Here is a 25,000-nt window from a genome sequence, read left to right on the forward strand (position 1 = left end):
ACTTCATTGGTTAGGTGAAAAAGCGTCATTCTCATAAAATAAAAAAAGATATATTATGATTTGTTTTGTCAGAACTTTCGTCTTTGCTCAAGTTAGTTTTTTTTTGTTTTTTTTCAAATAGTACTGCTTTATAAACTAGCTACACATGCTTATAACATTTGTATTATTGTTAAAAAATGTGTTTGAAGAAATAGTATTCGTTTTTTTACTGATAATACGACTTTATTCCTTTATCATTTTAAAAACGTAGACAATTTATTCTTGTAAAAATAGTAAAATTTGTCGTTTTTCTTAATAAAACAACTTAGTAAAATTTTAAAATGTATACGTTCATTCAAGAAGCATTAAAATATAATTCCTATACATTTAGATTTTTTTAAAAGAGGAAATTATGACTTGTTTTTGTAAAATGATTGATCTTATTACTGCACAATACACTGTATTCTTGTAAGATGAAGTAGTTGAGTCTCTTAATTGAATTTTTTTTTTAAGAAATATGTTTTAGTAAAAAATTTAAACTGAATTCTAAAATTATTCAAATACAATTTTCATCAAAGTATATTGTATATAAAACATATGTTTTTTTCCGGACGATGGAGTGCACCGGTATATAAGCCGCACCCACTAAATTTTAGAAGAAAAAAATATCTTCCATATATTAGCCGCAGATATATACGTTGTGAAATGAGTTATTTCAGAATCAGAATCAGAATCACAATAGTTTTTATTGCCATTTTTGAGAACGGGTTCACAAACTAGGAATTTTTCTTGGTGCAATTGTGCAACATAAAACACATATAACACAGAATAGGTAATAACATAATAACATTTACACTGACATATGTTGTAAATGTTTGTTTACATACCTTAATTGTTTCCAAACAATGTCTGTAACACGGCAGTAAAATGGCTGATCAAACAAAACAGACGCCATCACCATGGACCCACTAGCTGCAGAAGCTAGCTCTCCAATCAGCTAAACAGACTCAATAACTCAATAACTGAATTGTTTTAGTTGCATTGTAAAACGTGCAAACGTTGCTTGGAGTAATGAATGAATAATTTGTATGAGTAAAAATGCTATAGACAGCTAGAAGACTAAACTGGAAGGACACTGCAGCACTTGCGGTGAGCAGACTTGTCCAAGAGATGCCGCCTTAGCACGAACAATAAAACCTTTTTAGCATCTTTGCTTGTTTTGTTTTTTGAAAATCCAGAAATTAGCGGCATCGGTTTATAAGCGCCAGGGTTTAAAAGTCTCGGAAAAACTTAGGAGACTTATAGTCTGGAATTCACAGCACCGGAAATGAAAAGCTTTGTATTCTTTGGAGTCTGGGACTGAAAATGTAAATATGATTTTTGATTTTAGGTCCAGTTTATGATATGTGCATTTGCCTTATGTTTATACTCAAATAATTTATTAAAAAAGGGTAAGGGATTGTTATATGTCCCTGACATTTACTGTTACACATGTTACTGCAAACATAGTTTGCATAGTTTGTAATAGGGTTGTTATGATACCAGAATTGCAGCAGGCGATGCCACTAACTAGGAATTTTCACGATTTTCAATTTTATTTCGATACCAAAATGACATTTAAAAACTGAACCCATGTACACTTGAAAAGTGTCAAGTGTTTAAGATCAGTGAGCAACAACATAATTTAAATATCAGTATCAGCTGCCAGGAGGTTGAAAAAGGAACAGCAGTGTTCTATAACCTCCCAGTATATCAAAACAAACAATACTGTGCTTATAAATATGATCACAAATAAAAATAGTTTTTATATTTTACATTCTAAAAGGAACAGTAGTGGCGTGGGGCCTTCAAGTGTACAAAACAACAACATTGTTATTAATGTTATTTCAATATGTGTGACTTCATTGTGTCATTTGTTATGAAATATGCTAATAAACAAGCTCAAACATAAAGAGTAATCTTTGTTTTTTGGTTCGTAATTAGTGTGAGCATTTCAGCATTTTCTCATTACGTTATGCCTTTTTGATCCATTTGTTTCTAAATTGTTTATTTTGTTTCTCCAAAGTGCCATAAAAATGAGTTATGTTCAGCACAAAAGGCCCCCAGGCCACACTTTGCCTCCCTGGTGAAAGAAGTAAAGCAGCGGTGTTCAAAGTGCTGCCAAGCAACAGAAGAGTGTCTCTAAGCTGTGTTTTATTAGCACTTATGGAAGTGATGAAGGTCGGCTTGCACGCTTTCCTGCACGCTGTGGTAATGCCCACTCCCTGGGCTTGTGGTGGCGGACCTACACTCTAACTCAAATACTTTGCTGACCGCTTCTATTTGATTATTAAATAAATGCATGGCACAAGATACACCTCTCTTTCACTTTTAACATGTAGCTCTACTCGCTAAATATAGCAACAACGTGGATCATTTCCGCTACGTCTTATTCTCTGGCAAAGCAAACACGTATGAGGTGTGATGTGAAGCGGAGTTGCGCCACACTTACACTAATGCTACACATTATAATTTCTTCATGAGCGAAGGCGATTCAGAAACACCAAATCCTCTTTTTTTTTTTAGGACAGCAGGTGTTTTTCGGCGCCGTCTGTGCTGAAAAGCCAAAAACTGATGCTGCTTGCCAGTTAAAAAACTTTCGCAATGTATAATTTGGTATAGTAATTATAGTGAAACTTATTCCAAACAGGTTACAACAACTCATTGTGGTTACATTGAGATGGCCTAAAATTTGTTTTAAAAATGTGTTCTTAAAAATGAAAAATAAATAAGTTAATAAATACACTATATATATATATATATATATATATATATATATATATATATATATATGTATGTGTGGGAAAAAAAATCACAAGACTACTTCATCTCTACAGGCCTGTTTCATGAGGGGGTTCCCTCAATCATCAGGAGATTTCTCCTGATGATTGAGGGAACCCCCTCATGAAACAGGCCTGTAGAGATGAAGTAGTCTTGTGATTTTTTTTCCCACACATACATATATTGCGCTCTACTACGGTATCGAGCACTATTTTTTGGATAACCTTATTAAGACATATATATATATATATATATATATATATAAATAAAACAGAGTTAAAATACACCTTTGTTATTTATTATATTTTGTTTGTGAATTTTATCTTTAAATAGTTTTCTTTTCTGCTTGCCTGTGAGAGGACGGTTTGATGTATTTTTGTCCCTCCTGAACCCCTGTAGTCTTCCAGGGTTGTGTAGCCCCTCCCTTCTTCCCCTCACAGAAAGGTTTTACATGGCTGAGGACAGGATGAGTCTCGGTCGGGCGATCCCACTGACATTTTTGTTTGTTTTTCGGTGGAAATTAGGTCTTTAATCAGGCATGTGATTTGACCACAATGAAAAAGACTGAAAAAATTTCCTGGGGGTCTGGGGGACGAAGGCCCCCAGCCAGGTGCCCTGGTGAGGGGGACAAGGGGGGCGATGCCCCCCGAAGCTCCTGGTTTTTCACCAATTTAACATGCTAAAATTAACAAAGACAGCACCATTTGAAGAAAATATTTGTGTTTAAAGACATGAAAACATCATTAATAGAACATACATAACCCAATTATCCCAATGAATCACTGTATATGGTTCAGTCCCAACAGTATTTAGTCACTAAAAAATGATCAGTGGTGTAACAGGTTTGCCAAGATTTATTATTATACAAAATATATTTTAAAGTTAAGACTATTACATGATATATGCTATCAGAAAGTAGCATTAATTGTAAAATACATAACCACTAATAACAATTCACAGTTTTAATGTATATGCCTAATTGCCTACAAGTTTAGTTATAAATATAACAAAATACCAAATGTAAACATTTCATTCTTTTCGCCAAAAAAGGATGTAAATTTATGAAAATAATTAAACATGTTTAGTATATTTTACTCATATTTGAAAATAGGAAATAATAATAATGTGAGGACACAGACATATTGCATGAAACAAGTGTGAAAATATTTACCTTCAAGATTGTTACACCACTGACAATATTGTTTCAAGAGACTACATAAGAACTTAATATTACAAAACAGTATTATATGCAAATTTATTTCAAATAAATTGTTAACTGGAATCAATAATGCGACTCTTTGAATTTCTGTAATTTCATAATATATTTTCACGTGGCTTTTTATTTTTTAGAAAAACCCATTTATATTTCGCAAAGCAATAATTGGTTAATATTTAAAACAAACATGCGTATTTCGCAAGCAAATATTTTTTAGCTTACCTCATTATTAACAACCCTGTCTGCAACTGAAGTGGGTTGTTTGGGTGGATCTTTCCTCTCGATGTCTACGGCAGTTGTCGATGTAAACAAAGGATGTAGTCCGTAAGGTTTGCTCACTTTCGGTTGACATCCAAAAGTACCAGCTAGTGAAAAGTTCGTTTTCCTTGCTTCAAGTTGTTTCATATGTTTTTGGCGTTTCGCATGTACTTCCAAAGCCTTGAAACCTCGTGATCTATAGTCAATATTATCATGACACCACGTGCACAAAACCTTTCCGGGACGATCGATTTTCCGAATAAAATCACCGAACAAAGTCGTAACTTCCTTCTTCCCAACAGTATCAGTGATTTCCCTTTCCATCCAGTCCCATGGAAACTTATTTTTGACATGTTTATCAATTTCTTTTACTCGTAAAGCGTCCTTTCTCTCGAGATCCGACATCGTTTACATATGGAAAATGACGGTAATAACCATTATGAATGATGACGTTATTAACGTCATCATTCATAACAGATGTCCTGATTGGTCACAAGGAACATATCGACCAATCAACTACGGCGTAATATAAACTACGTCTCGAATCTTGATTTAGGGTCGGAAAAAAAAACGGAAAAACGGGAGATTCGTTTTTTTTCCCCCCCAGATTAAAAGACGGAATTCCGACTTTAGACGGAAAAATCACATGCCTGTTTAATGAATGAATGTGTGTACCAAGAACGTGAATATGTTTACCATGAATTGATTAACGTGGACCCCGACTTAAACAAGTTGAAAAATGTATTCGGGTCTTACCATTTAGTGGTCAATTGTACGGAATATGTACTGTACTGTGCAATCTACTAATAAAAGTTTCAATCAATCAATCAACCAATCAATCAATCAAAAACCTGTGTTGTTCCCTAGTTTTAAGTTCGGATTCCAGGTAATATTTTACGGCTGCTCTTTGTTACATGAGACTGGTGCGGTGTGTGTGTGTGCTTACGTGCGTAGGTAACGAGTGTTATTCTGTGTATTTAGGCGGAAGCCAAAGAAAGACAGGATACCGACATTGTCTGATTGTTGTCCGCAGGTTTGCGGTTTTCTTTTCTTTTCTACGGTTTTAACTATAGCAAATGCTGCATGTTTTGTTCTGCCACGGAATGGGGCTTTGAATCCACTCATTGAACGTGCATTTAATATTTTACAGACCGTTTGTAACTGTCATTTTTATTGTAAAGCAGGCCTGGGCAATTATATTGACTCAGGGGCCAAATTTGGAGAAAAAAAGTGTGTCTGGGGGCCGGTATATCTATTTTTAAGAACACCAATAAAAACCCTCACAATAATGTCTGATTGAATGCTAAAAACATTATGACAGTCCGACCGCATTAAAAAACGGAATGGAATTTTTTTTTTTTTTACTGAATGAGACACCCAGAATGTACATGAAAATAAAGAATATGGGATTTACGATATTAACTATGAACGATAAAACACTGAATATTGACAACATATGAACGTGTGTGACAATCATTGGTACTTTAACTTTAACTTTACTGCCAAGCTTCTCTTGTTATATTCTTATTTTACTGTTATATTTTTATTCTCATTGTTTTTATTTTTATTCTTATTGTACAACCAAGCTAAACGCAACAAAAATGCAACAAACGCAGTCAAATATGAACGCGAAGGGTAAAAAAACCCACCTAATATCTGATATATCTGATTCATCAGTAAGCTTTAGAACTTTGTTGTGAAAGTCTCCTTCCGCGTCTGTCCCTGACATCCGCATTTCAGGCTGGCCGCTCTGGAAACACTCTGTGGAAACGCTCCCCACCCACACTGCTTGGTGCCTCGTCTGAGCTTCTGTGACTTAGATTACCATAGTAACTAATTAGATTACCATAGTAACTAGTATATCATGCAAAAGCGCAGATTCCAACCATTGAAATACTTCGTATAGTTCAAAACTTGCGGTCATTTGAAAACATGACTACACATCATAATGGCAGCTACAGTTTCCATCTTAAAGGCCTACTGAAATGCGATTTTCTTATTTAAACGGGGATAGCAGGTCCATTCTATGTGTCATACTTGATCATTTCGCGATATTGTCATATTTTTGCTGAAAGGATTTAGTAGAGAACATCGACGATAAAGTTCGCAACTTTTGGTCGCTGATAAAAAAGCCTTGCCTGTACCGGAAGTAGCAGACGATATGCGCGTGACGTCACAGGTTGTGGAGCTCCTCACATCTGCACATTGTTTACAATCATGGCCACTAGCAGCAAGAGCGATTCGGACCGAGAAAGTGACGATTTCCCCATCAATTTGAGCGAGGATGAAAGATTTGTGGATGAGGAAAGTGAGAGTGAATGACTAGAGGGCAGTGGGAGGGATTCAGATAGGGAAGATGCTGTGAGAGGCGGGTGGGACCTGATATTCAGCTGGGAATGACTAAAACAGTAAATAAACACAAGACATATATATACTCTATTAGCCACAACACAATCAGGCCTATATTTAATATGCCACAAATTAATCCCGCATAACAAACACCTCCCCCCTCCCGTCCATTTAACCCGCCAATACAACTCAAACACCTGCACAACACACTCAATCCCACAGCCCAAAGTACCGTTCACCTCCCCAAAGTTCATACAGCACATATATTTCCCCAAAGTCCCCAAAGTTACGTACGTGACATGCACATAGCGGCACGCAAGTACGGGCAAGCGATCAAATGTTTGGAAGCCGCAGCTGCATGCGTACTCACGGTACCGCGTCTGCGTATCCAACTCAAAGTCCTCCTGGTAAGAGTCTCTGTTGTCCCAGTTCTCCACAGGCCAATGGTAAAGCTTGACTGTCATCTTCCGGGAATGTAAACAATGAAACACCGGCTGTGTTATCCGGCACAACAGTCAGGGGGTGCATTCTACGGCGGGGGCGCGTTATCCGGCACAACACCTGCCGCAATACACCGCTTCCCACCTACAGCTTTCTTCTTTGCTGTCTCCATTGTTCATTGAACAAATTGCAAAAGATTCACTAACACAGATGTCCAGAATACTGTGGAATTTTGCGATGAAAACAGACGATTTAATAGCTGGCCACCATGCTGTCCCAAAATGTCCTCTACAATCCGTGACGTCACGCGCAGGCGTCATCATACCGAGACGTTTTCAGCAGGATATTTTAAAATTGCACTTTAGTAAGCTAACCCGGCCGTATTGGCATGTGTTGCGATGTTAAGATTTCATCATTGATATATAAACTATCAGACTGCGTGGTCGGTAGTAGTGGGTTTCAGTAGGCCTTTAAAGATCTAAAAAAAATTGGGGGGAAATGTCCGGTGGGCCAGATTGAAAAGCTTAACGGGCCTTAATTTGCCCAGGTTTGTTGTAAAGTGTTAAAGATGTATATGAGAACAGAAAAGTTGTACATGGCTGAGGGCGTAAGCCAAAGAAAGACGGAATACCGACATTGTCTGATTGTCGCCCGCAGGTTGGAAGGAAAAGAAATAAAGCTGAGAACAGTGGAAAAAGTCTTGTCATTGTGACGACCGAGAGCAGTTACATATACACACACACACACAAACACGCCGTATTTTCCGGACTATAGAGCGCACCGGGCTATAAGCCGCACCCACTAAAGTTTAGATTTTTTTTTTTTTCATATATTTGCCACACATAAAGGACTATAAGCCACAGATATATACGTTGTGAAATTAGGTATTTCCACAGCAGTGACGTGCGGTGACGTTGATGGCTGGTGAGGCACTGACTTCATCACAGTCAGATTTACAAACATATGAACCCTAAAGAGTATCTTATTCACCATTTGATTGGCAGCAGTTAACGGGTTATGTTTAAAAGCTCATACCAGCATTCTTCCCTGCTTGGCACTCAGCATCAAGGGTTGGAATTGGGGGTTAAATCACCAAAAATGATTCCCGGGCGCGGCGCAGCTGCTGCCCACTGCTCCCCTCACCTCCCAGGGGGTGATCAAGGGGATGGGTCAAATGCAGAGGACAAATTTCATTACACCTAGTGTGTGTGTGTGTGACAATCATTGGTACTTTAACTTAACTTTAACTTTACACATACAAACTGTAGCACACAAAAAAGCACATTTAATAAAAAAAAACGTTATTATGGTCTTACCTTTACTTATAAATGAAGTCCACAACTAAAGCCCTCACTTAAACTTTCCACGTGCAAGATTGAATCTATTTAAAAAAGTGTAACCGAGGGTTTATAAATGTCGCCTATACTGTATGAAACTACAAAATAACAAACACGGAGGCTCCAGTTTACACGAGGACCACTTTATTTACCTTCTTTCAAAAACCTCCGCTCCACTCCGTGTCACATCACTTCCGCTCTTAGCGCCTTCAAAATAAGAGCTCAAGGCATATACTGTATAATAGCGCATAACAGGAACATAACATCACAAAGAGAAAAGCCCATGAAAATAGGTTACAAAAGTTATTTAATAAGAAGCCAAAAAGTGCAAAAACAATAATGTCCGTGTTGGAGGAGTTGTGAATTAGATACACCTGCAGTCTGCAGGTGTACCTAATGTTGTGGCCCTGCAGTCATTCACAACTCCTCCAACACGAACGTTATTGTTTTTGCACTTTTTGGCTTCTTATGAAATAACTTTTTTAAATAGATTCAATCTTGCACGTGGAAAGTTTAAGTGTGGGCTTTAGTTGATATAACAATTCTACGACGGGGGTGCAGGAGGCGGGGTTACTGGAGCCTCAGCCAGTGCGTCTTTTGCAGCCGTTTTATGATCGCTCAGCACAAGAAATACGTTACACACATACAGTTGTTGACAAAATACACTGTACATTATATACCTCAGCTAACTAAACTATGGAAATGTATAATATAGTTCATATAGCAATACGGTCTCACTGCACAGCAGGCCAGCAGTGAGCCGAGTCCGGAATCCATGTTGAGGCACTGAGTGACGTGCCTCAACTGGCTGCTGTTCACCGCACCGTCTCTTCTCGGTATTTGAACGGCAAATGTGAAAATTCAGCGATTTTGAATACAAATAATCTAAAACTGGTGAAGTTAAATGGAAAATAACTCTATAGTATAACATACTTGCCAACCTTGAGACCTCCGATTTCGGGAGGTGGGGGGAGAGGGTTGGGGTGGACGTGGTCGGGGTGGGACGGGGGCGTGGCTAAAAGGGGAGGAGTATATTTACAGCTAGAATTCACCAAGTCAAGTATTTCATATATATATATATATATATATATATATATATATATATATATATATAGGAAATACTTGACGTTCAGTGAATTCTAGCTATATATATTATATATATATATATATATATATATATATATATATATTTATTATATATATATATATATATTATATATATAATATATATATATATATATGAAATACTTGACTTGGTGAATTCTAGCTATATATATATAAATACTTGAATTTCAGTGTTCATTTATTTACACATATACACACACATAACACTCATCTTCTCATTGTTGAGTTAAGGGTTGAATTGTCCATCCTTGTTCTATTCTCTGTCACTATTTTTCGAACCATATGCTGCTCTGATTATGCATTGCTGTGTGGCACGCACAAAAGTGCTTTCATCAAATGCGCTAGATGGCAGTATTGTCCTGTTTAAGAGTGTCACAACATTGCTGTTTATGCCAGACGAACTGCTTTATGGTATTCAAAAACGTGACTGCTGTTGTTGTTAGCGGACTCAGGTCAGTCCGCCTGTATTTCGGGAGAAAATTTGTCCCGGGAGGTTTTCGGGAGAGGCGCTGAATTTCGGGAGTCTCCCGGAAAATCCGGGAGGGTTGGCAAGTATGAGTATAATCACTGAATACATATAACAATTTAATTAATTTTTTTTCTTTTTACATTTTTTTTCTTTCCATGATGGCAGGTGAGGCGGGGCCTCACCTGCCTCTAGTGACTGCACGTCACTGTTCCACAGCAATATTTTGTAAATGTTTGACATACCTTAATTGATTCCAAACGGCTGATCAAACAAAACAGAAGTCATCGTCATGAACCCACTCGCTCCAATCAGCTAAACAGACTCAAACACTCCACGGTGACGTTTAGGGGAATTTACTGAGGAATTTGTGCAACTGAAACAATACAAAAAGAACGCCGTTGTAGGTTAACAACACTAACACAGACACTTGTAAACGTGTTAGCATATTAGCTAATGCTAACGACGCTAGCTTGATTACATTACGATAGCGCGTACAAATATGCATGAAAACACTCCGACAGACATCACACATGGGACGCTTTAGTAAGTAAAACGTGTTTTAGTTAAGCTGTGATACTTACAAACGTTGCTTGGGGGGATGAATGAAGAATCCATCCATCCATTTTCCTACCGCTCGTCCCTTTCAGCGTCGCGGGGGGTGCTGGAGCCTATCCCAGCTGCATTCGGGCGGAAGGCGGGGTACACCCTGGACAAGTCGCCGACACAGATAGACAGACAACATTCACACTCACATTCACACACTAGGGCTAATTTAGTGTTGCCAATCAACCTATCCCCAGGTGCATGTCTTTGCAGGTGGGAGGGAGCCGCAGTCACGGGGAGACACCCCGGATGCGTATTTCCGGTTTACTACATCAAAACAGGAAGTACATTTTCAACCTCCGATACCTGCAATGAGCAAACTCGTCCAGGAGATGGCGACATAGCACACACAATAGCACACCATTTCAGTCGTCTGCATGGGTTTAATGCAAACGATCCATCCTTCCATCAATGTTCTACTGCTTGTGTCACTATTTAACACAAAACATTGTGGGCATTAGCGAGGAAAAAATACAAAACATAATAATCATAAAAAAAAGGCTGTCCTCACTCAGGTCCGCATGGAGCTGGAGGGGGCGTGGCCTCCAGCCCCGGCTAAAAATCGGGAGATTTTCGGGAGAATATTTGTCCCGGGAGGTTTTCGGGAGAGGCACTGAATTTCGGGAGTCTCCCGGAAAATTCGGGAGGGTTGGCAAGTATGTATAAACCTCTGGGTTCAAAATCTAGGATTGATTGATTGATTGAGACTTGTATTAGTAGGTTGCACAATGAAGTACATATTCCGTACAATTGACCACTAAATGGTAACACCTGAATAAGTTTTTCAACTTGTTTAAGTCAGGGAAAAAAGTAGCGGCTTATATTGCAGAAATATGTTTTCTTGAATAAATATATAAGAAAAAAAATCAATTAAAAACAATATGTTTTTGGCCACCCCATCTCCAGCAATAATTTTTTTTAAATCGATTTATGAAAATTCTTCATCGATTTATAATATATATAAATAAGAATTTTTTTTTTTTTGTGCGCCCCTTGCATTCGGTTTTGACGATACTGAAAAAAGTTGGGTGGTATCAATGCATTTTTTTGCGTGTTGATATGGATTTAAGGCAGCATGGTGGGACAGGGGTTAGTGCATCTGCCTCACAATACGAAGGTCTTGAGTAGTCCTGAGTTCAATCCCGGGCTCGGGATCTTTCTGTGTGGAGTTTGCATGTTCTCCCCGTGACTGCGTGGGTTCCCTCCGGGTACTCCGGCTTCCTCCCACCTCCAAAGACATGCACCTGGGGATAAGTTGATTGGCAACAATAAATTGGCCCTAGTGTGTGGATGTGAGTGTGAATGTTGTCTGTCTATCTGTGCTGGCCCTGCGATGAGGTGGCGACTTGTCCAGGGTGTACCCTGCCTTCCGTCCGAATGCAGCTGAGATAGGCTCCAGCATCCCCCGCTACCCCAAAAGGGACAAGCGGTAGAAAATGGATAGATGGATGGATGGGGTCTTATAAACCTCTGGGTTAAAAATCTAGGAAAAAAGTAGCGGCTTATATTGCAGAAACATGTTTTCTTGAATAAATATATAAGAACAAAATTATATTTAAAAAAATATGTTTTAGGCCATCCCATCTCCTGCAATCATTTTGTTTTAAATCCATCCATCCATTTTCTACCGCTTGTCCCTTTTGGGGTCGCTGGAGCCTATCTCAGCTGCATTCAGGCAGAAGGCGGGTTACACCCTGGACAAGTAAATCGATTTATGAAAATTCTTCTTCGATTTATAATCAGTATAAATAAGAAAAAAAATTTTTTGTGCGCCCCTAGCATTCGGTATTGACGATACTGAAAAAAGTTGGGTGGTATCAATACATTTTTTTGCGTATTGATATGGATTTGGTATTTAAGTGTCGATACTTTTGACCAACCCTAGTTCGGACTAACAAAAAAAAACAGGCTGGCCAATAACAACATTTAACTAATTTTTGTATTTGTTACCTTCTTGAGACCTCTGAAAAATGCCTACCTTTTTAGGACCAGCCTTTTTAGATGTATAAAGATTTGAATTTACAAGATTAATAATATATACATACTATGCAAAGATAAAACAAGCTTGTTGTGAAAAATGAGTTGGAATTTTACAAGAAAAAGGTCAAAATTTCACAGGAAAAACTTAGAATTTTGGCAGTATTATAATCAAAGTCGTGATTTTACTCAACGCAAGTCAAAATTTTACAAGAAAAACTGAAGATTTGTGCAATATTATGATAAAAGTTGGAATTGTATTCAATAACAGTCACAATTTTACAAGAGAAGCTTATTTATTATTTATTTATTATGTATTTATTTCTTTATTATTTATCATAAAATGTTGGTAATTTTATGAAAAGAGTCGTAATTTTACTCGGCAAGTCACAATTTTATAGGAAAACTTTACAATTTTGGCAAGATTATAACAATCAGAATTTTACTTGGCAACATTATGACACATTTTTTACAAGAACAAAAAAATTGGCAATTTTGTGATAAAAGTCATAATCTTTTGACAAATGTCACCATTTTGCATTAAAATGTAATAATTTTACATTAAAAAGTAATAATTTTCCGAGAAAATAGTGTAATATTACAGAAACAAAAAGAAGATGGGAAATTGTTCCCAATTTTATAACAAATGTCACCATTTTGCATTAAAAAGTAATAATTTTACATAAAAAAGTAAAAGTTTGATGAGAAAATATTGCAATATTACAGAAACAGAAAGAATGAGAAATTGTTCCCAATTTTATAAAAAAAAAAAGTCGACACATTGTGAGAAAAAAAGTGCTTTTATTTCATTTTTTTGTTTAGAATTTTTTGTTTGTAATTGGTTTTTAATCTTCATTATTTATTTCAAGTTATTACAGGATGTCTCTTTATACATATTTATTTGTATTTTTTAAATTAATTTTGGCCAAAGGGGGCGCATTTCAATTTCTTACACACACTTATTTCATATGTTGACCTCCGAAAAATGCCTACCTCTTTAGGACCAGCCTTTCTAGATATATAAAGATTTGTATTTACAACATCAATAATATATACATACGATGCAAATATTAAAAAAAAAACTTGTTGTGAAAAATTAGTTGGAATTTCGCAAGAAAAAGGTCACAATTTCACAAGAAAAACTTAGAATTTTGGCAGTATTATAATAAAAGTCCTCATTTTACTCAACGCAAGTCAAAATTTTACAAGAAAAACATTTGTGCAATATGATAAAAGTTTGAATTTTACTCAATAACAGTCGCAATTTTACAAGAAAACCTTACAATTTTATGAAAAGAGTCGCAATTTTACTCGGCAAGTCACAATTTTATAGGAAAACTTTACAATTTTGGCAAGATTATAACAATCAGAATTTTACTTGGCCACATTATGACACATTTTTTACAAGAACAAAAAAATTGGCAATTTTGTGATAAAAGTCATAATCTTTTGACAAATGTCACCATTTTGCATTAAAATGTAATAATTTTACATTAAAAAGTAATAATTTTCCGAGAAAATAGTGTAATATTACAGAAACAAAAAGAAGATGGGAAATTGTTCCCAATTTTATAACAAATGTCACCATTTTGCATTAAAAAGTAATAATTTTACATAAAAAAGTAAAAGTTTGATGAGAAAATATTGCAATATTACAGAAACAGAAAGAATTAGAAATTGTTCCCAATTTTATAAAAAAAAAAGTCGACACATTGTGAGAAAAAAAGTGCTTTTATTTCATTTTTTTTGTTTAGAATTTTTTGTTTGTAATTGGTTTTTAATCTTCATTATTTATTTCAAGTTATTACAGGATGTCTCTTTATACATATTTATTTGTATTTTTTAAATTAATTTTGGCCAAAGGGGGCGCATTTCAATTTCTTACACACACTTATTTCATATGTTGACCTCCGAAAAATGCCTACCTCTTTAGGACCACCCTTTCTAGATATATAAAGATTTGTATTTACAACATCAATAATATATACATACGATGCAAATATAAAAAAAAAACTTGTTGTGAAAAATTAGTTGGAATTTCGCAAGAAAAAGGTCACAATTTCACAAGAAAAACTTAGAATTTTAGCAGTATTATAATAAAAGTCCTCATTTTACTCAACGCAAGTCACAATTTTACAAGAAAAACATTTGTGCAATTTTATGATAAAAGTTTGAATTTTACTCAATAACAGTCGCAATTTTACAAGAAAAGATTAAAATTTTGGCAATTTTATGAAAAGAGTCGTAATTTTACTCGGCAAGTCGCAATTTTATAGGAAAACTTTACAATTTTGGCAAGATTATAATAATCTGAATTTTACTTGGCAACATTATGACACATTTTTTACAAGAACAAAAAAATTGGCAATTTTGTGATAAAAGTCATAATCTTTTGATAAATGTCACCATTTTGCATTAAAAAGTAATAATTTCACATTAAAAAGTAATCATTTTACGAGAAAATAGTGCAATATTACAGAAACAAAAAGAATATGGGAAATTGTTCCCAATTTTACAACAAATGTCACCATTTTGCATTGAAAAGTAATAATTTTACATAAAAAAGTAAAAGTTTGATGAGAAAATATTGCAATATTACAGAAACAGAAAGAATGAGAAATTGTTCCCAATTTTATAAAAAAAAAAGTCGACACATTGTGAGAAAAAAAGTGCTTTTATTTCATTTTTTTTGTTTAGAATTTTTTGTTTGTAATTGGTTTTTAATCTTCATTATTTATTTCAAGTTATAACAGCATGTCTCTTTATACATATTTATTTGTATTTTTTAAATTAATTTTGGCCAAAGGGGGCGCATTTCAATTTCTTACACACACTTATTTCATATGTTGACCTCCGAAAAATGCCTACCTCTTTAGGACCAGCCTTTCTAGATATATAAAGATTTGTATTTACAACATCAATAATATATACATACTATGCAAATATAAAAAAGCTTGATGTGAAAAATGAGTTGGAATTTCACAAGAAAAAGGTCACAATTTCACAAGAAAAACTTAGAATTGTGGCAGTATTATAATAAAAGTCCTCATTTTACTCAACGCAAGTCAAAATTTTACAAGAAAAACATTTGTGCAATATTATGATAAAAGTTTGAATTTTAATCAATAACAGTCGCAATTTTACAAGAAAACCTTACAATTTTGGCAATTTTATGAAAAGAGTCGTAATTTTACTCGGCAAGTCGCAATTTTATAGGAAAACTTTACAATTTTATGACACATTTTTTACAAGAACAAAAAAATTGGCAATTTTGTGATAAAAGTCATAATCTTTTGACAAATGCCACCATTTTGCATTAAAAAGTAATCATTTTACATTAGAAATTAATCATTTTACAAGAAAATAGTGCAATATTACAGAAACAAAAAGAATATGGGAAATTGTTCCCAATTTTATAAAAAAAAAAGTCGACACATTGTGAGAAAAAGACTGCTTTTAGTTAAAATTTTTTGTTTTGAATTTTTTGTTTGTAATTGGTTTTTAATCTTCATTATTTTTTTCAAGTTATTACAGCATGTCTCTTTATACATATTTATTTGTATTTTTTAAATGAATTTTGGCCAAAGGGGGCGCATTTCAATTTCTTACACACACTTATTTCATATGTTGACCTCCGAAAAATGCCTACCTCTTTAGGACCAGCCTTTCTAGATATATAAAGATTTGTATTTACAACATTAATAATATATACATACTATGCAAATATAAAAAAAACTTGTGAAAAATTAGTTGGAATTTCACAATAAAAAGGTCACAATTTCACAAGAAAAACTTAGAATTTTGGCAGTATTATGATAAAAGTCCTCATTTTACTCAACGCAAGTCAAAATCTTACAAGAAAAACATTTGTGCAATTTTATGATAAAAGTTTGAATTTTACTCAATAACAGTCGCAATTTTACAAGAAAAGCTTAAAATTTTGGCAATTTTATGAAAAGAGTCGTAATTTTACTCGGCAAGTCGCAATTTTATAGGAAAACTTTACAATTTTGGCAAGATTATAATAATCTGAATTTTACTTGGCAACATTATGACACATTTTTTACAAGAACAAAAAAATTGGCAATTATGTGATACAAGTCATAATCTTTTGATAAATGTCACCATTTTGCATTAAAAAGTAATAATTTCACATTAAAAAGTAATCATTTTACGAGAAAATAGTGCAATATTACAGAAACAAAAAGAAGATGTTAAATTGTTCCCAATTTTATAACAAATGTCACCATTTTGCATTAAAAAGTAATAATTTTACATAAAAAAGTAAAAGTTTGATGAGAAAATATTGCAATATTACAGAAACAGAAAGAATGAGAAATTGTTCCCAATTTTATAAGAAAAAAGTCGACACATTGTGAGAAAAAAAGTGCTTTTATTTCATTTTTTTTGTTTAGAATTTTTTGTTTGTAATTGGTTTTTAATCTTCATTATTTTTTTCAAGTTATTACAGCATGTCTCTTTATACATATTTATTTGTATTTTTTTAAATGAATTTTGGCCAAAGGGGGCGCATTTCAATTTCTTACACACACTTATTTCATATGTTGACCTCCGAAAAATGCCTACCTCTTTAGGACCAGCCTTTCTAGATATATAAAGATTTGTATTTACAACATCAATAATATATACATACTATGCAAATATAAAAAAGCTTGATGTGAAAAATGAGTTGGAATTTCACAAGAAAAAGGTCACAATTTCACAAGAAAAACTTAGAATTGTGGCAGTGTTATAATAAAAGTCCTCATTTTACTCAACGCAAGTCAAAATTTTACAAGAAAAACATTTGTGCAATATTATGATAAAAGTTTGAATTTTACTCAATAACAGTCGCAATTTTACAAGAAAACCTTAAAATGTTGGCAATTTTATGAAAAGAGTCGTAATTTTACTCGGCAAGTCGCAATTTTATAGGAAAACTTTACAATTTTGGCAAGATTATAATAATCTGAATTTTACTTGGCAACATTATGACACATTTTTTACAAGAACAAAAAAATTGGCAATTTTGTGATAAAAGTCATAATCTTTTGATAAATGTCACCATTTTGCATTAAAAAGTAATAATTTCACATTAAAAAGTAATCATTTTACGAGAAAATAGTGCAATATTACAGAAACAAAAAGAATATGTTAAATTGTTCCCAATTTTATAACAAATGTCACCATTTTGCATTAAAAAGTAATAATTTTACATAAAAAAGTAAAAGTTTGATGAGAAAATATTGCAATATTACAGAAACAGAAAGAATGAGAAATTGTTCCCAATTTTATAAGAAAAAAGTCGACACATTGTGAGAAAAAGACTGCTTTTAGTTAAAATTTTTTGTTTTGAATTTTTTGTTTGTAATTGGTTTTTAATCTTCATTATTTATTTCAAGTTATTACAGCATGTCTCTTTATACATATTTATTTGTATTTTTTAAATTAATTTTGGCCAAAGGGGGCGCATTTCAATTTCTTACACACACTTATTTCATATGTTGACCTCCGAAAAATGCCTACCTCTTTAGGACCAGCCTTTCTAGATATATAAAGATTTGTATTTACAACATCAATAATATATACATACTATGCAAATATTTAAAAAAAAACTTGTTGTGAAAAATGAGTTGGAATTTCACAAGAAATAGGTCACAATTTCACAAGAAAAACTTAGAATTTTGGCAGTGTTATAATAAAAGTCCTCATTTTACTCAACGCAAGTCAAAATTTTACAAGAAAAACATTTGTGCAATATTATGATAAAAGTTTGAATTTTACTCAATAACAGTCGCAATTTTACAAGAAAACCTTAAAATTTTGGCAATTTTATGAAAAGAGTCGTAATTTTACTCGGCAAGTCGCAATTTTATAGGAAAACTTTACAATTTTGGCAAGATTATAACAATCACAATTTTACTTGGCAACATTATGACACATTTTTTACAAGAACAAAAAAATTGGCAATTTTGTGATAAAAGTCATAATCTTTTGACAAATGTCACCATTTTGCATTAAAATGTAATAATTTTACATTAAAAAGTAATAATTTTCCGAGAAAATAGTGTAATATTACAGAAACAAAAAGAAGATGGGAAATTGTTCCCAATTTTATAACAAATGTCACCATTTTGCATTAAAAAGTAATAATTTTACATAAAAAAGTAAAAGTTTGATGAGAAAATATTGCAATATTACAGAAACAGAAAGAATGAGAAATTGTTCCCAATTTTATAAGAAAAAAGTCGACACATTGTGAGAAAAAAAGTGCTTTTATTTCATTTTTTTTGTTTAGAATTTTTTGTTTGTAATTGGTTTTTAATCTTCATTATTTATTTCAAGTTATTACAGGATGTCTCTTTATACATATTTATTTGTATTTTTTAAATTAATTTTGGCCAAAGGGGGCGCATTTCAATTTCTTACACACACTTATTTCATATGTTGACCTCCGAAAAATGCCTACCTCTTTAGGACCAGCCTTTCTAGATATATAAAGATTTGTATTTACAACATCAATAATATATACATACTATGCAAATATAAAAAAAAATTGTGAAAAATGAGTTGGAATTTCGCAAGAAAAAGGTCACAATTTCACAAGAAAAACTTAGAATTTTGGCAGTGTTATAATAAAAGTCCTCATTTTACTCAACGCAAGTCAAAATTTTACAAGAAAAACATTTGTGCAATATTATGATACAATTTTTCACTCAATAACAGTCGCAATTTTACAAGAAAAGCTTAAAATTTTGGCAATTTTATGAAAAGAGTCGTAATTTTACTCGGCAAGTCGCAATTTTATAGGAAAACAATTTTGGCAAGATTATAATAATCTGAATTTTACTTGGCAACATTATGACACATTTTTTACAAGAACAAAAAAATTGGCAATTTTGTGATAAAAGTCATAATCTTTTGACAAATGTCACCATTTTGCATTAAAAAGTAATCATTTTACATAAAAAATTAATCATTTTACGAGAAAATAGTGCAATATTACAGAAACAAAAAGAATATGGGAAATTGTTCCCAATTTTATAAAAAAAAAAGTCGACACATTGTGAGAAAAAGACTGCTTTTAGTTAAAAAAATTTGTTTTGAATTTTTTGTTTGTAATTGGTTTTTAATCTTCATTATTTATTTCAAGTTATTACAGAATGTCTCTTTATACATATTTATTTGTATTTTTTAAATGAATTTTGGCCAAAGGGGGCGCATTTCAATTTCTTACACACACTTATTTCATATGTTGACCTCCGAAAAATGCCTACCTCTTTAGGACCAGCCTTTCTAGATATATAAAGATTTGTATTTACAACATTAATAATATATACATACTATGCAAATATAAAAAAAAATTGTGAAAAATGAGTTGGAATTTCGCAAGAAAAAGGTCACAATTTCACAAGAAAAACTTAGAATTTTGGCAGTGTTATAATAAAAGTCCTCATTTTACTCAACGCAAGTCAAAATTTTACAAGAAAAACATTTGTGCAATATTATGATACAATTTTTCACTCAATAACAGTCGCAATTTTACAAGAAAAGCTTAAAATTTTGGCAATTTTATGAAAAGAGTCGTAATTTTACTCGGCAAGTCGCAATTTTATAGGAAAACAATTTTGGCAAGATTATAATAATCTGAATTTTACTTGGCAACATTATGACACATTTTTTACAAGAACAAAAAAATTGGCAATTTTGTGATAAAAGTCATAATCTTTTGACAAATGTCACCATTTTGCATTAAAAAGTAATCATTTTACATAAAAAATTAATCATTTTACGAGAAAATAGTGCAATATTACAGAAACAAAAAGAATATGGGAAATTGTTCCCAATTTTATAAAAAAAAAAGTCGACACATTGTGAGAAAAAGACTGCTTTTAGTTAAAAAAATTTGTTTTGAATTTTTTGTTTGTAATTGGTTTTTAATCTTCATTATTTATTTCAAGTTATTACAGAATGTCTCTTTATACATATTTATTTGTATTTTTTAAATGAATTTTGGCCAAAGGGGGCGCATTTCAATTTCTTACACACACTTATTTCATATGTTGACCTCCGAAAAATGCCTACCTCTTTAGGACCAGCCTTTCTAGATATATAAAGATTTGTATTTACAACATTAATAATATATACATACTATGCAAATATAAAAAAAAATTGTGAAAAATGAGTTGGAATTTCGCAAGAAAAAGGTCACAATTTCACAAGAAAAACTTAGAATTTTGGCAGTGTTATAATAAAAGTCCTCATTTTACTCAACGCAAGTCAAAATTTTACAAGAAAAACATTTGTGCAATATTATGATACAATTTTTCACTCAATAACAGTCGCAATTTTACAAGAAAAGCTTAAAATTTTGGCAATTTTATGAAAAGAGTCGTAATTTTACTCGACAAAAGACACAATTTTATAGGAAAACTTGAACATTTTGGCAATATTATAATAATAATCGGAATTTTGCTTGGCAAAATTATGACAAGTCACAATTTTACTCAAAAAATGTCACTATTTTACAAGAACAACAAAAAAATTGGCAATATTGTGATACATGTCAGAATCTTTTGACAAATGTCAACATTTCGCATTAAAAAGTAATAATTTGACATTAAAAAGTAATAATTTGACATTAAAAAGTAATAATTTTACGAGAAAATATTGCATTACAGAAACAGAAAGAATATGAGAAATTGTTCCCAATTGTATAAGAAAGCAGTCGACACATTGTGAGAAAAAGACTGCTTTTAGTTAATTTAATCCTTTTTGAATTTTTTGTTTGTAATTGGTTTTTAATCTTCATTATTTACTTCAAGTTATTACAGTATGTCTCTATGTACATATTTATTCATAAAAATAAAAACAATTGGGGCCAAAGGGGGCGCATTTCAATTTCTTACACACACTTGTTATTACATATGTTGGCCAGAGGGGGAGCACTTCAAATTTTGACGCACACTTGTTATTTCATATGTTGACCAAAGGGGGAGCACTTTTAAAACCGACACACAGTCAATTTGAAAAATCCCTCCTTTTTGGTAGAACCTTAATTTTGATATATTTCACCACCAGGGGGTGCAAATGAGAACTCAATTTTTTTGTAATGTGCTTAAGGTCCATGACAAACGAGTCACGGACCACAGATGTCTCCTGTGCCGCACTTTAGGCAACCCAGTTGTAAAAGCTAACTGTTAATGGCCACTATAGTCTTAGTACCGTACTGTATTTGTTTATCCTATGGTCACATATGGGACGCGGGTTGTCTTACGTCAGCACCGGAAGTCGTACAATCAGCGGTTCACCTGGCGGGTTTTTTTCGGGGATGAATAGAGAAGTCCTTCTTTAGCTGCCGTCTTGTTTAATCATATATATCGCTGCCTTTGCACCTCTCAATGTTTACTCTTGTACGTACATTAAATCAACAAAAAAATCCTGACTTTGGAGCAATGTTCACGGACTCTCTGTTAGATGCAATGGTTTTCCGTATTGGGACTGGAACTTGTTCACCGGTCCTCATATGGACAGTCATTTTCCTGGTTGATGTCTCAAGAAAGGTAGGAGTACAAGAACACACACACACACACACACACACACACACACACACACAGCTTACAAAGGAGCTACAGGGGCAAGCTAACATCTGGTGAGCATTTCATGAGCAAGGTGACATTTTTTTTTTTTTCAAGCCATTTCCCGGAAAAGTGAATAGTTTCAGATCTTTTGGCATGGCGATGATTCGTGAGGATATCTGACCAGACGAATGCCTCCTCCGATCATCAGCGAGATGCTTTAGTTTAAAGTGGACTTGGAAAGAAAAAAAAAAAAATACCGTCGAATATCAAACCAGTTAGAATCAACGTCAGGAAGTCTGGATGGCTCCTTAAAGAAATTCTTCCTGGGAACGTAAAAAAAACCCTTGCACGGATGACGTCATTGCCCACGCTACTCCACGGTCTGGCGGGCATGGACGCCACTCTTGTGGGGTCAAGTTGCCGCCGCCTCACTGGAAAGCTCTAGAAAGTGGAGGAGCTGCGAGAGCAAACCCCTAAGTGGACATGGTCAGTGTCAGGTAAATGTATATGATCCAGTTTTGTTGCTTGCGATACATCAATTACCGGTGTGGATACCAAGGGTAATACCGACTACTTTTTTCTAACGCTTTGGACCCTGCGGCTTATAAAACGGTGCGCTCGCTGACGGCCACAATGCAAATAGTTTAAAAAAAACAAGCAAATCCATTAAAAGGTGTGTTATTGTTTGTGCTATGGCGCCATCTTTTGGACAGGTTAGCTCACTGCAGGTGATGCAGTGCCCTTCGGTCGAGACTGAGCTTTCAACCGGAAGTAGAAGTGCTGTTCCGTCTGTGTGACCATGTTTTGTATTAGTCATGTTTTGTTTTGTTTAGTTATTGGACTCTTTAGTTTCTGGCTTTTCACTCCCTTGTCTTGTTTCCATGATTACCCATTAGTTTCACCTGTTCCACGTTTGGACTCATTGTGCACTCTTGTTTGTCACCATAGCAACCCATTAGTTTTCACCTGTCACGTCACGCACTTGTTTCACGTTTTGAGTCACGCACCTGTTTTCGTTAATCATGTTTGTGGTATTTAAGTTCATTGTTTTCAGTTTGTCTTTCTGGCGACATCCCACATTTTTGCTCTTCACATTCCTGACACTTGTTTTTTCATGTCCATCTTTCATGCTGCAACTTTAGTCCAAGCCAAGTAAGTTTTTGTTTATTAATGCTATAGTCTTTTGGTTTCATAGTTTGTTCTCCGCCACTGTGCGCGCTTTTCGTTTGTACTTTCTTTGTCCTTTATTAGTGTAAAAAATAAATTATGTACTCTCATTCCCGTCTTGCCCGAGCCAACTTTCCGTTGCCTTCTAGAAAAACAAATCCCCAGGACCAAGTCATGACAGTCTGCTAGCCGTCCATGGCGTTTTCCCACTCGAAAGGATTCTTCATCTGTCCCTCCAAGCAACATTTGTAAGTTTTACAATACAACTAAAACAATTGAAAAAAATTGAAAAGAATTGAAAAAAAAATTGATAATATGGACAGCCATAAGTGTTTACATTTTGCTTTATATTTATTATTTTACTTATTTTTTGCCTGGTTTTGTATCATCCCGCATGTGAAAAAGTGCAATATATTTATCTGTACAGTAATATGTTTATTTATTTATATATATATTAGATATATTATTTATATATATTTATTTATTTATATATGCACCTTATTGCTTTTTATTCTGCACTACCATGAGCTAAAGTTCAAATTTGAATGACAATAAAAAGGAAGTATAAGTGAGGTGTATATTACTTTTGTTGTTCGGTTTGTACTTCATGAAGTTTTGCACTTGTTGTGTTTTTGTGTGATTTTTTTTGTTTGTTTTCATTATATTTGGGATGTAATTGTTGGTTTGTATGATATCCATTAAGTAAGACTACGTATTATGTTGAAGGGGGCAGGAAAATATAAGATTTTTCTTTATCCTGCTCCTTCTCAGGCATTGGTGTGTAAATGTATAATTGTATAATTGTCTATCGATCAAAGATGCACATCAATGAAGGAGATAAATAAAAATTTATGAATTAATTCTTACTTACTAAAGCGTCCCATGTGTGATGTGTGTAGGAGTGTTTTCATGCATATTTGTACGTGCCATTGTGATGTAATCAAGCTGGCGTCGTCAGTATTAGCTAATATGCTAACACGTTTACGAGTGTCTGTGTTATTAACTTACAATAACGTAATTTTTGTATTTTTATAGTTTTGTGAACTCACCAAAACGTCACCGTGGAGTTATTGAGTCTGTTTAGCTGATTGCAGCTAGTGGGTTCGTGACGATGACTTCTGTTTTGTTAGATCAGCCGTTTTACTGCCGTGTTACAAACACAGTTTGGAAACAATTACAAAATATTTCTGTGTAAAAAAACCTCACTTCACAACGTTTATATCTGCGTCTTATAGTTTGATAAAGCTAATACCGTAGATTCCGGACTATAAGCCGCTACTTTTCTTACACTTTGAACCCTGCGGCTTACAAGCATACTTGCCAACCTTGAGACCTCCGAATTTGGGAGATGGGGGTGGGGGTGGGGGGGTGTTGGTGGTAGCGGGGGGTGTATATTGTAGCGTCCCGCAAGAGTTAGTGCTGCAAGGGGTTCTGGGTATTTGTTCTGTTGTGTTTATGTTGTGTTACGGTGCGGATGTTCTCCCGAAATGTGTTTGTCATTCTTGTCTGGTGTGGGTTCACAGTGTGGCGCATATTTGTAACAGTGTTAAAGTTGTTTATACGGCCACCCTCAGTGTGACCTGTATGGCTGTTGATCAAGTATGCATGGCATTCACTTGTGTGTGTGTGTAGAAGCCGCATATATTATGTGACTGAGCCGGCACGCTGTTTGTATGGA

General features: G+C 33.9%; 1 protein-coding gene across 5 annotated transcripts in view; it reads right to left on the reverse strand.

Moving 5' to 3' along the window:
- LOC133623711 (major histocompatibility complex class I-related gene protein-like) overlaps nt 1–10,735 on the reverse strand; it is a 112,639-nt gene extending 101,904 nt beyond the window's left edge. For 3 of the 5 annotated variants that reach the window (XM_061987030.1, XM_061987024.1, XM_061987027.1), the window contains exons 1-2: nt 10,576–10,667; nt 10,237–10,367 (exon numbers count right to left, since the gene is read on the reverse strand). Coding sequence is in view for 1 of the 5 variants with exons in the window: in XM_061987023.1 (XP_061843007.1) it covers nt 10,576–10,613 (38 nt within the window). In the remaining 4 variants the exon portion in view is untranslated. Of the gene's footprint in view, nt 1–10,236; nt 10,368–10,575 lie in introns of all 5 variants that reach the window. The other 2 variants (XM_061987023.1, XM_061987026.1) reach the window with 2 other exon arrangements.
- Nucleotides 10,736–25,000: the final 14,265 nt, after the last annotated feature.

This window comes from Nerophis lumbriciformis, linkage group LG26 (genome assembly GCF_033978685.3).
Source record: "Nerophis lumbriciformis linkage group LG26, RoL_Nlum_v2.1, whole genome shotgun sequence".
Lineage (NCBI taxonomy): Eukaryota > Metazoa > Chordata > Actinopteri > Syngnathiformes > Syngnathidae > Nerophis > Nerophis lumbriciformis.